The sequence below is a fragment of the Pelophylax lessonae genome (genome assembly GCF_965119305.1).
Source record: "Pelophylax lessonae genome assembly, chromosome: 1".
Lineage (NCBI taxonomy): Eukaryota > Metazoa > Chordata > Amphibia > Anura > Ranidae > Pelophylax > Pelophylax lessonae.
The window spans coordinates 230,375,317-230,388,560 of record NC_138768.1 but is presented as its reverse complement, the minus strand read 5'-3'; the positions used below and the strand labels follow the sequence as shown (position 1 = coordinate 230,388,560).

Below are 13,244 nucleotides of genomic sequence, written 5' to 3'. Positions count from 1 at the left end.
TTCCACCCGAAATAAAATGAGTCTCCCTGTGTACTCCCCTGCCCCCCCCCCGTTCACTGTGCTGCCCCCCCTCAACTGTGCCCGCCCCCCTCCACTGTGCTGCCCCCCCCCCCTCCACTGTGCTCCCTTCCCTCTTCTGCCAGCTGCTGCAGGGGATGTGTCACAATAGAGAACCAGGAAGGGGTCGGTAAATATGTAATTTACCAGCTCCTTCCTTTTCTGAATGGACAGAGTCATAGTCAGTGACATTGTAAAAAAATAAAATGATAAAAAATAATACAATTAAAATACCAAAAAATAAAAACTACTGACACCAGTGGGTGAACTTCCAGGATTGCAAAGGTCACACTTGCAACCAGGCCCTGGCATTCCACCAACATGGGGAGTCCCCAAGATGGCAGGAAAGGGGGCCCACTGCAGAACTTGTGAAAGGGTCCCTCTGCGGGACTGTAATAAAGGGCCCCGCAACAAGAGTAAAGGGCCCCAGGATCAGTGGGAAGAGCCCCAGGCTTGAAGGGAAGGGCCCGGCCAGGGGTCCGGGGGGGCCTTCATGTTTTTTTTATTTGCACCGAGGCCCTGAAGGTTCTAGTTACGCCTCTGTGCAGCGGTAATGCCTGCACTTGACTCTAAACTTTGTCACCTAGTGAGCTAATTCAATAATAACTAGTAGTGAGCTAGTGAGTAGTGAGCTAGTGAGTATGGACATTTAAAAAAAAAAAGAAGGGGAAAAAAGAGAAACAAGCTTTTACATAAAGTAACCTTTAAAAAAAAAAACACACATGGGAAATGGCACTGCTAATGTGTTTTTAAATCCACACGGTGAAGGTCTGTCATCTTTATTGTTGTCCTTCCTTTACTACTTGGGTAGCACTTGATAGTGAAACAAGATAGGAATAACAGCCATGGGCACCTTAACCACTTCCTTACCGAGTCATGTAAAATGACGTCGGAAAAGTGGTTGTCTAGATCCGGGCCGCCGTCATATGACGTCGGCCCGTTCTAGCTGCTACTGCGCGCCCCCGGCGGCGCGCAGCGGCGCGATCAGGGATGAGGCTCGTCCCTCGGACATAGCCCATCACTGATCAAGGTAAACAGCCAATAGAAATTGGCTGTTTACCACGTGATCGGCTGTGTCAATCACAGCCGATCACATGAGCGGCTCCAGCACGAGCCGCTCGTTCTCTCTGCAATGCGCGCCCCCGGGGGCGCGCAGAGCAGCGATCGGGGACGAGGCTCGTCCCTCGGACAGAGTCGATCCCCGATCTAGGTAAAGAGCCAATGAAATTGGCTCTTTACCACGTGACCGGCTGTGTCCAATCACAGCCGGTCACAAATGTCAACAGAGAACACGGTAACTAGCTGTCACCGTGTTCTCCTCCTCACACACTGATCCTGTGTGAGGAGGAGATTGTGGTAACAGCTAGTTACCAACTACAGTGCACCCTAAACACACTGATTGCCCCCCCCCCCAATAAAGAGCACCTGTCACTAGCCCATCAAAGTACCCGAGTACCTGTCATCAGGTACTCAGATGACAGGTACTCGGGTACTCTGATGGGCTGGTGACAGGTATTCGGGTACTCTGATGACAGGTACTCGGGTACTCTGATGACGGATACTCTGATGACAGGTACTCGGGTACTCTGACGGGTACTCGGGTACTCTGATGACGGGTACTCGGGTACTCTGATGACAGGTACTCGGGTACTCTGATGACGGGTACTCGGGTACTCTGATGACAGGTACTCGGGTACTCTGATGACAGGTACTCGAGTACTCTGATGACAGGTACTCGAGTACTCTGATGACGGGTACTCGGGTACTCTGATGACGGGTACTCGGGTACTCTGACAGGTACTCGGGTACTCTGATGACAGGTACTCGGGTACTCTGATGACGGGTACTCGGGTACTCTGATGACAGGTACTCGGGTACTCTGATGACGGGTACTCGGGTACTCTGATGACAGGTACTCGGGTACTCTGATGACAGGTACTCGGGTACTTTGAGTACCTGTCAACGGAGTACCCGTCATCAGAGTACCTGAGTACCTGTCACCTACCCATCAGAGTACCCGAGTACCTTCCACCTGCTCATCAGAGTACCTGACGCCTGAAGTACCCAAGTACTTGCCGCCTGCTCATCAGTACCCATCACTACTCATCAGTACTCATCAGTACCTATCACGTATCAGTACTGATCATCAGTACCCATCAGTACAGTATCACCTATCACCTATCAGTCAGTGAGTACTACTCATCAGTACCTATCACCTGCCTGTCACCTGCCCATCAGAGTACCCGAGTACCTGTCACCTGCCTATCGGAGTACCCGAGTACCTGCCACCTGTTCATCAGTACCAGAGTACCTGTCACCTGCCCAACAAAGTACCCGAGTACCTGTCACCCTTCATACAGCCACCATGTCCAAGTCCAAAAAGGTTTATATACGTCGTCTGTTTAAACCTAAATACCGGTGTTATGGTAGCAGATAGCTGCCATAACCCTGGTATTTTTTTAAACGGTGGACGGTTGGCTTTCCGATAAGGGTGGTCCCAGCGGCGGATTCGCCGTGGGATCACCCTTCCGGGATGGCGGAAGAGGCGCCCCCCCCCCCTCCCGACGCGTTCCGGTCCTTTTCCCCGCTTACCGGACCCGCCGGCAGCGGGGAAAACGATCCGGTCCCGAATCCTCACAGACAGGATGTCGAGTGAGGGCAAGCTTGCCCTCACTTGACTCTATGGTCTTGGAGGACCGGAGCTACGGAAAATGTTGTTGCCTAGCAACCGGTTTAAAGGTCCTTTTTTTTTTTTTTTCATTTTATATTATAATTATTATTTATTTATTTTTTTTCTATCTTTTAGTGTACTTGTGAGATCTGAGGACTTTTTGACCCCAGATCTCACAAAAAAGAGGTCCTGTCGTGCCTATTTCTATTACGAGGAATATTTACATTTCTTTTAATAGAAATAAAAATGATCAATTTTTTTTTTTTTTTTAAACGGTGTAAAAATAAAAAATAATAAATAAAATAAATAGTAAAAAAAAAAAAAAAAAAAAATTAAAGCGCCCTGTCCCCGTTAGCTCGCGCGCAGAAGCGAATGCATACAGAAACCCCGCCCACATATGTAAACGGTGTTCAAACCACACATGTGAGGTATCGCCGCGATCGTTAGAGCAAGGGGAATAATTTGAGCCCTAGACCTCCTCTGTAACTCAAAGATGGCAACCTGTAGAAATTTTTAAATTGTCGCCTATGGGGATTTTTAAGTACCAAAGTTTGTCACCATTCCGTGAGCGTGCGCAATTTTGAAACATGACATGTTGGGTATCTATTTACTCGGCGTAACATTATCTTTCACATTATGGAAAAAAATTGGGCTAACTTTACTGGTTTCTTATTTTTTAATTAAAAAAAGTGAATTTTTTCCAAAAAAATTGCGTTTGGAAGACCGCTACGCAAATACGGTGTGATAAAAAATAGTGCAATAATCTCCATTTTATTCTCTAGGGTCTCTGCTAAAAAAAAATATATAATGTTTGGGGGTTCTAAGCAGTTTTCTAGCAAAACAACTGATTTTAGCTTGTAAACACCAAATGTCAAAAATAGGCCTAGGCAAGTGGCTAGGATGCATGATGATGCTCCTTGGATGTTCGGCCCCTCTATATGGCTAGGCTGTGAAAAAGTCTCACACATGTGGTATTGCCATACTCAGGAGGAGTGGCAGAATGTATTTTGGGGTGTCATTTTTGCTGTGTACATGCTATGTGTTAGGAATATCCTATAAATTGACAACTTTGTGTAAAAAAAAAAAGTTTTCATTTTTTTCCCACATTTTCCAAAAACCTGTGGAAAAAAATGATATGTTCAAACGACCCATAATGCCTCATAGAATATACGTTGGAGTGTTTGCTTTCCAAAATGGGGTCATTTTGTGGACTTTTCCATTGTATTGGTGCTCTAGGGCCTTGAAAAGTGTGATAGGTAGTAAGAAAGTTTTATGTGTATTTATGCTCCTAGAACGCCTGAATGTGCTTCTTGGACGTGGAGTCTCTTTTTGTGGCCAGGCTGTGTAAAAGTCTCACACATGTGGTATCGCCATACTCGGAAGGAGTAGCAGAATGTATTTTTGGGTGTAATTTTTGCTGTGTACATGCTATGTGTTAGAAATAGCTTATAAATTGACAACTTTGTGGGAAAAAAAAGAAAAAAAAATTTTTTTCTTCATTTTCCCAAGAATTGTGGGAAAAAATTACAACTTCAAAAAACTCACCATGCCTCTTACTAAATACCTTGGACTGTCTACTTTACAAAAAGGGGTCATTTGGTCGGTATTTGTACTGTCCTGACATTTCAGGGCCTCAAGAAAGGAGATAGGCAGTCAGTACATCTGGTGTGATCAATTTTCAGTAATTGGTACCATAGCTTCTAGACTCAATAACTTTCACACAGACTAAATAATATACACTAATTTGGGTTAATTTTACCAGAGACATGTAGCAGTATACATTTTGGCCCAAATGTATGAAGAAAAATTTATTTTTTGCAAAATTTCATAATTGAAACTAAAAAAAAGTGTTTTTTTTTCAAAATTTTTGCTCTTTTTTTGCATATATCACGAAAAAAAAAAACCCCAGTTGTGATCAAATACCACCAAAAGAAAGCTCTATTTGTGTGAAAAAAATGATAAAAATTTTGTTTGGTTATAGTGTAGCATGACTGAGCAATTGTCATTCAAAGTGTGAGAGTGCTGAAAGCTGAAAATTGGTCTGGGCAGGAAGGGTGTCTAACTGCTCTGTATGGAAGCGGTTAAAAAAATATCAGCAGTGGCCTCTGTGTTTCTTTGCTGATAGGTTTCCTTTAAAGCATACCTGAAGTCTCACAAATTTTGAAAAAAGAAAAAAAAAACAGTGGTATGCCATAACAGCCATCTACCAGGGCCTTCAAGTCAGTTCAGTTTTGTTCCCTAGACAAGAACCACATAAAGCTCCCAAATCAATGGCTAAAGATCACTGCTTTAAAATGTGTATTTTTTTTATTTAGTGAGAATGTAAATCCATTCACTATTAACAAATTCTACAGTTCTATAAATACCTCTTGTTCTGTTGGATAATATCCCAGTGCTCGCATGATGAAAGGAACTTCTTTCAAGGGAATATGTGTTGAAACTTGTCTGGTCTCCATTGTATCAATACCCTGGTTACGCATTTGAGCATAGTAAAAGTAATCTTCCAACTCCTGCATAAAACACAAGCAAATGTGAACAAGTAAAAACAACCATCATCTCTGTATCTATCAAAAGTGATGCTGTCCTATTAAATAAAACCTCTTTAAAGGGTTAGTTCACCTTTAGGCCCCTTTCACACTTGAACCACTTCTCCTGCGACTTGGGACTGCAAAGTCGCATGACAAGTTGTACTCCATGATTTCCAATGAGTACCGTTCATATTTGTACAACTTCAAGTCGCAATGACTTCAAAGTAGTCCCTGCACTACTATGAGCCGATTTTAAAGCGGAGTTCCGACCACGAAATCGACATAGTCGATTTTGGGCCATCCGCTTGCTATAGCTCACCTGAAAAAGAAATGGGTAGTTACGTTTTTTTTTTTTTTAACTTACCTTGTAATTGCAGAAAAATATACTCACCTTTCTTCCACTTCCTCCCTCGGCGGCCGCGGCCCGCGCCGTCTCTTCCGCTTTGCAATGATTCCTGGGAGCTGAACGTCATCGCTCCCAGGAATCAATGCGCCTGCACCGGCCCCGACGTCAGTTCCGGTGCAGGCGCGTCATACCTTGCTAAACAGCTTCTGGGCATGCCCAGAAGCTGTGCAGGGATGACGCTGCAGACCCGGAAGTGACGGCGGGGGCCGGTGCAGTGCATCGTGGGACCGGAGAGGACGGAAGAGGACGCAGAAGAGGATCGGGCTGGCTTCAAGCTGCCCACACCTGAGATGGCAGTGCTGGAGAAGAAATTTTAAAAGTGAGTATTTCTTCTAAAAGGTAAGTGCGAACTGGGACAGATCAGAGGCTAGCCATTGTGAAATGTACTAGCCCCGACTGTCCCGGGGGTATGTTCATTGAAATTTTTTTTTTGTGGCCAGAACTCCGCTTTAATGCGTTTTGAGGTCCATAGACATAGGCATTGCTTCAAGTCCAGTCAACATCGCAGCAAAATCACTGCAAAAAATCGAGCTGAAATCGCGCAACTTTTAGGTCGCATAAGTGTGAAAGGTGCCTAAATGACATTTGTCAAAAAACATCAGTAATACATTACAACAAATTCAGTACGTGAATATTTAGCCTTTTGTTCTGAAAAAGAATGGTTACTTTTCAAGATGCTTATTCTACTGCCCTCCTCTCTCCATCTTGCAGAGGTCAGGACATACCGAGCGTTACATGTGTGGCCCGACAACTCATGAATGAGCACTCTTTTTATGTTTAGGCCAGAGAATTTCCCGTCTGACAGCTGAATGGGGCGGAGGGAACAGTACTGTGTGGGAAGCTGTCACATACATGATAGATTCCCAGCATAGACATACTCCACTCTGGTCTACCGCTGTACGTCAGCTCAGAGCTGAGAACTGGTGCCAATTCTTTAAGAAGCTGTTCCTACCATAGTATAAACTAACTGTGTATGGCCAGCTTGAGTGCGCTTCTGGCAGATTCATTTGCAGGTTTTTTTTTAAGGGATAACATTTTTTTTCTGTTATGTTGGTGTTATATCTTTCACTTGGATGTTATAGGTTGCGATAGTAAATAGAGCTGGATAAAACAAAAACTGTCTCTATCTTAATTTCAGGCTGCAAAGTAACAAAATGTGATTATTTTAAAGGGAGTGATTCTTTTTTTCATACCCATTGTACAAACTGATTTCACTGTTGTGGGTTTAGTAACACTTTAACTCACTAAAAAAATAACAATTTTTAAAAATGATATTTTTTAGTCCAGACCATAAAAAAAAAAAAAAAGGGACAAATTCACTATAGATATCCTTAAGCAACTGTGGAGACTTGCATTGTGAGAAGGAGCAGTAAAGCTGTCAGGAAAATCAAGCTTCCAAAGAGAAAAAGTGACCGCACTCAGAGGTGAATGAACTTGAAGTGTTTATTCCCATTCATAAAAGACAGCGGTGCATCGAACAGACATGGACACGGTTGACGCGTTTCACGACTCTGTAGGTCGCTTACTCATAACCTATGTCAGGAAAATCAGGCCAATCCAAATAGCTGGACTTCAGCGTGAGAACCTTCACATTTGGGCATGGATGTGCATAGGTCTGTTTACAAAACTGTGCATGGTCATACTTCTGTGCAATACTTGCTACTACAGCGGTCCTGATTTGCCAGAAAGCGCACCAGAACCGTGGGACATATAGAACTCCATGGGAAAGTACAGCTAACCAGCACTAAACCCATGGGTACACTACACTGCACCTACGGTATGGTCAGACTGCATCACATCAGTGTGAAAAAGGCCGTAGAGAGGCAGCTACAGCATAGAGCTATCAATAGTATTGAATGGCTATATGTGAGTATACACTGTGCTTGCGTAAACTCACAAACGTGTAAATTCCTGAATGAACACAAAAGTCCCATTCAGGGATTAATGCTAGTGTGCCAGTTTATGCAAGCAAGGAATATACCCATGTACAGCCATTTATTGCTGCTGCCGTTCCAGACTTCAGGCTGTAATTGACTGCAAAGGATTTGCAACGAAGTATAAAAAAGTGAAAGTTTGATTTATGATTGTTAATCTGTCCCATTACTTTTGGTCCCTTAAAAAGTGGGAGGCACATATACAAACTGTTGTAATTCCTACACCGTTCACCTGATTTGGATGTAAATACCCTCAAATTAAAGCTGAAAGTCTGCAGTTAAAGCACATCTTCTTTGTTTCATTTCAAATTCATTGTGGTGGTGTATAGAGCCAAAAAGATTAGAATTATGTCGATGTCCCAATATTTATGGACCTGACTGTATACACAATTTATGATAGATGCCTGAATGCACCTAGGTGCATGAGGCCATACAGTTCTTACTCCTACATTCTCCCCTGCCATCGGAGGGGAGGTAGTGACGCCTTCAGTACAACCTCTGTCTGTATTGCAATGAGGATGAATACTACGTAGGAACTTGGCCTTTGAAAGGCAGTGGGTGTCATTCCTTCTTTTCTATGTTGGATAGGTCAATTCATATTGTCCTTCCTGCTGCCGTAAGAAAGACCCCAAACTCAAGCTATAAATGACTCGGGTGCCTGTACTTGTTTCATTGATCATAGCTTGGTACAACAACATCAAATTCCTCTGCAGACCAAGTCTCAAAGAAGCGCTGTTCTCCTGGCTGATAGAGCAAACATCAAATCTGGTCCCATCACTTATGAAATCTATCCTATATCTGCTATTCCTGAGCCAAGGCACATAGAACTGCATAGCCTAGATGTTATTGCAACTTCCCTGTTTTCCTTTATGCTGGGTATTGCAAGGCTAAAGCCTGCTGTCAGCTGACATCACTCAACTAGTCCAAGCTCAAGAAAAATCCCGACCATATGGTTGGTATACACCCAGATGCCTGGACTGGCAGTTGGCTCAGCCTCAGCATGCTGCTGAGAGCCTGAGCCAGCCCCTTCAGCACCCTTCAAAGCTCTGAGCTCCAGTAAGCACTGTTGGGGCAGAGCAGAGAGCCAGAAACTGAATGAGAGAGCTCACTGAAGACCAAGAACTGAGCGATCAGCAGTGTTTGATTGCTCAGTTCTCAATCTTAGCAGTGCTGCAGCCCTCTAGGTGAGTATGATTTTTTTTTTCCAGATTCCTGATCTACTCTTTAAAGGTGCTAAAATATTATATCAATGAAAAACGAAAGAGGTGATTTAGTCATCCACTTTCAGAGCTAAGTCTGCATTATTTTTTGTGGAAAAAAAAACCACACCCCCTGTCCATGAAAGGATTATAGAGGTTTCAATCAAAGTTGTCGTTAAAAATCATTACCACTTTTCTCTGGTTCCAGAATTATTTCAGATTCTGTTCAGCTACCATTTTTACAAAGCTTGATCTCTGAGGGTCATATAATCTCGCAAGGATTCAGGAGGGCGACGAACCCTTCACAGTATGTGAACGTACATATTGTAAATGGCCTTCAACATCTGTGACTTGGATTAAAGTGAACGTCGCACTTTACAACTTTGAGAACCACTGTGAACCAGTCAATTTATTAATTTTTTTTTTTTAAAAAAAGGTCCCTTATGGCCTTTACTGTAGCTCAAGCACTGCTCTCTAAGTTATTTGTAATTTTGTTAGAAAAAAACTAATAATAAACAACTGCAAACAAACAATATCATAGAAAATTAAATGTTTCATATGGTTAAAAATTAACCTTGAATAATGCTCCATCTCTTCCCCCAGGCAGCATCCCATAGAAAGGTATTAAGTCATCACCCCCAAGGGAAGCGACGGCTTCCAAAGACCTGTAACCCAAACAGGAATGTCATATATACAGACTAGTGTTACTATTAATACATTACCAAAAAAGAAAGATATTTTTAATCAAAGTTTTTCTTAAAAAAAGGAAAATATAATATTAATAATACAGTACAGTCATGTGATCTATCCCAGCAACTAATAGTCTGGCAGTCTATAAACGTCTATGGCACGACTACCTACTAGAGAGCAATACCAGAAAGCAAAATGCAGCAACCATAGCCCCACAGGCTTATCAAGCAGCTGCTATATAATGACTTAAATTACCTCCCCTAGCTTTTGTTTAGTCTCCATTTAATTCATTCCAAAGATGTTCTATCGGGTTGAGGTTCAGGACTCTGTGCTGGCCAATCAAGTTCCTCCACCCCAAACTCGATCATCCATGTGATGTCCATTTATGGACCTTGCTTTGTGCACTGGTGCACAGTCATGTTGGAACAGGAAGGAGCCATCCTCAAACCCCCATGGAATTGTCCAAAATGTCTTGGTATGCTGACGTCTTAAGATTTCCCTTCACTGGAACCAAGTCCAACCCCTTAAGAACAATCCCACATCATAATCCCCCCACCACCAAATTATATGGACCAGTGCTCAAAGCAAGGTCCATAAAGAAATGGATGAGCGAGTTTGGGGTGGAGGAACTTGACTGGCCTGCATCCTAAACTCAACCTCATAGAACACCTTTGGGATGAATTAAAATGGAGACTGCGAGCCAGGCTTTCTTGTCCAACATCAGTGCCTGACCTCACAAATGTGCTTCTGGAAGAATGGTCAAATATTCTCATAGACACACTCCTAAACCTTGTGTACAGTCTTCCTAGAAGAGTTAAAGTTGTTAAAGCTGCAAAGGGTGGGCCAACTCAATATTGAACCCTACGGACTAAGACTGGGATGCCATTAAGGTTATTTTGTGTCTAAAGGCAGGCGTCTCCATACTATTGACAATACAGTGTAGTTAAGCTTGTAAGTTAATAAACCTGGAAATCACCCTTTGTATGCTTAGAGGGCTCCTCTTCTCATATATCTTAGGTGTTCTAGCTGAGCATAGAGCTATAATTTTACATTTTACCCATAATGCCACCTGCTGAAGAAAATTGGCATTTCAACACAAACATGAAATACAGTGATTCTGTAAAGAAATCACTGTGCTTTTATAGTTGGACTTCTATCCGCATGCAGGCATACTGCTAAATGCCAGATGAGAATTGTGCAGAAGAGATCGTAAATGATGAGTACTCTATCTGTGTTACTACAGGGAGGGTAGCATGCAATAAAGTAATTTTTAAATCCCTTATTATTGCAAGCTTCTGTGTTACATTCTACACCTCATTACAAAGTATTACCCTACCTAGAATTTATACTTTACTTATCAGGAATGAAAAATGTAAATTATGCCATAGCAGCGAGTCTATTCACTTTTTAACTGTTATGCTACTTATTTATTTTGATGGTATTATATATATATATATATATATATATATATAATTATTATTCTGCCCATATATGTTAATTTTTAATCATTTTAAACACGGTAAATGTCTTATATACAATTCGTTATATTTTAATATAAGAAATTTATTTTTTACTTACTGAAAGTTTGTTTTCCACATAAAAACTGTGCAATCATTTCCTCCAGCAGTAAACACATACTGCCCATCAGGTGAGCAGACAACATTGGCTACCCCATCAGGATGGCAAATGAGAGCCATTGACTTGTGTGGGTTTCCATCAATAGGTAGGATCTGAAGCCCGACCTAGATGAAAAAGACATTGGGCTTAAAGGAATTTGTTGTTAAATTGTATTAATAACCATATGTCTATTTCCACTTTATATGCATAAATTGTACTGTAACAGAGACAATGCAGAGGCCAAACTTTATTCTGGTAATGCACAGTAGATTATCCCTTAATCACCAATGTTACTATAGGAACTTGAATAAAAAAATGTTTTGGTTTAAAGAAAAGACTAGTACACAGCTTCCCGTAGAAGAGCTGATGTCTCCCTATGATGGATGCAGAGATGTTGTTTGTAATGCTGGGACCTGCCATTGCTTCCCAAGTTAGTCTCCCTATGAACTGACTTAACATATGTGTGGCCAATGAAGAGAGATAACACCGCTCAGGCTAGTCAAAGTCCACGATTCAAGGTGGGTGCTGAACCTCGGCTCGCCACCAGGAGAAGCATGAAAGAAGAAAATGGTCGCACACCACCACGGAATCCAATGAAGAAAAGTTCTTTATTCACATAAGTGGTACAATGTACAGCAGAGTACTGTCCTACCCTGCTGTACCTTTTACCACTTATGTGAATAAAGAACTTTTCTTCATTGGATTCCGTGATGGTGTGCGACCATTTTCTTCTTTCATGCTATGTGTGGCCAACACCTTCTTTTACTTTTGTCAGTCACAAGAGGGATAGAAGGATCAGCCAGGTCTTATCATCTTTTTTCAAAACGTTACAAAATCCTCTCAAGCAATAATAAATACTGCAAGCATTAGAAGTACTTACAGTATTAACTCCTAGGGTATCTAAAAACAGACCAATTTTTGCACATGCACAAGCTGGAAACACTTGTTTGGGCAAGAATTCTCATCCTTATGAAAAACACAGTGCATGCATTACATAACTTTTACCTACTTTTCTTGAAGTGGGCATGGGGGTGTACCAATAGTAAAAAGCAGCGTTGGTATACAAGGTTTAGATTAGACCACAATTTCTGCGTACATGTCCCATAACGTACACAGTCTGGTAGAATAATAATGATGAAGTACTGTAGTTGCACATCATACCAATACTGTTGCAGGGTAAGTACATAATATGATCATTTTAATGAAATAAATCATTTAATTTGCACAGCATACAGTGAACTGAGCTAAAGCAGCTCTCAGGAATATGTGTCTACCCTATAGTTCTCTTACATAGACATGCACCTCTGACATATGTTTGATTGTGAAAGGAGTTAGGCCGGCCATACACGATTTGAATCTCGGCCGGTTCAGCAGGGACCTGCCAAGATTCGAACCATTAATGGGCAGGCTGAATGTACCAAGTTAATAGATTGATCAACATGGGTAAAACTAGCCTGCTGGATTCTCTTGCGATTATCACTAGCAGCTGCTATAGCCGCTAGCGATAATCACTCTTTCCACACCCAGCCCCGCTGGGAGAAGACAATTGCTGATTCCACTGTCAAATTTCTTTCCTGTAACCACGGGTAAAAAAAATTTGCACCGTGTGTGGCTGGCCTAAGTCTGTAGTCTGGTGAGCAGTGGAGTATTTAGGTTTTGTGCTGCCCTAGGCCTGACTAAACTTGGGCACCCCTAATTTAAATATGACCCACCCCGTCCTGGAAAGGCCACACCCTTTCCTGTTTATGACCCACCCTGTCATTTGTAAACCACAGACCACAACCACAGTCTATCAGTTCCCATAAGTTCAGCTACATCAGTGCCCATCAGTGCAGCCTCATTACTACCCATCAGTGCAGCATATTAGTGCAGTCTCATCAGTGGCCATCAGTACAGCCCCATCAGTGGCCACCAGTGCATCATATCAGTGCCCATCAGTGCTGCCTTATCAGTGCAGCCCTATCAGTCCTGCCTCATCAGTGGCCATCAGTGCATTCTATTAGTGCCCATCAGGGCAGCATATCAGTGCAGCTCCATCAGCTTTTTTGCTGCCCCCCAGCAGAGTGCTGCCCTAGGCCTGGGCCTTGTTGGCCTAGGCCAAGATACAGCACTGCTGGTGAGTGACACCATCTAAACAGATTC

At 42.5% G+C, this 13,244-nt stretch overlaps 1 protein-coding gene across 2 annotated transcripts in view; it reads right to left on the bottom strand.

Annotated features, from left to right (window-relative positions):
- CFAP251 (cilia and flagella associated protein 251) overlaps positions 1 to 13,244 on the bottom strand; it is a 116,216-nt gene that overhangs the window by 15,543 nt on the left and 87,429 nt on the right. For both annotated transcript variants that reach the window (XM_082251471.1, XM_082251470.1), the window contains exons 18-20: positions 11,064 to 11,227; positions 9,370 to 9,460; positions 5,095 to 5,238 (exon numbers count right to left, since the gene is read on the bottom strand). In XM_082251471.1, coding sequence (XP_082107597.1) covers positions 5,095 to 5,238; positions 9,370 to 9,460; positions 11,064 to 11,227 — 399 coding nt within the window. The remainder of the gene's footprint in view (positions 1 to 5,094; positions 5,239 to 9,369; positions 9,461 to 11,063; positions 11,228 to 13,244) is intronic.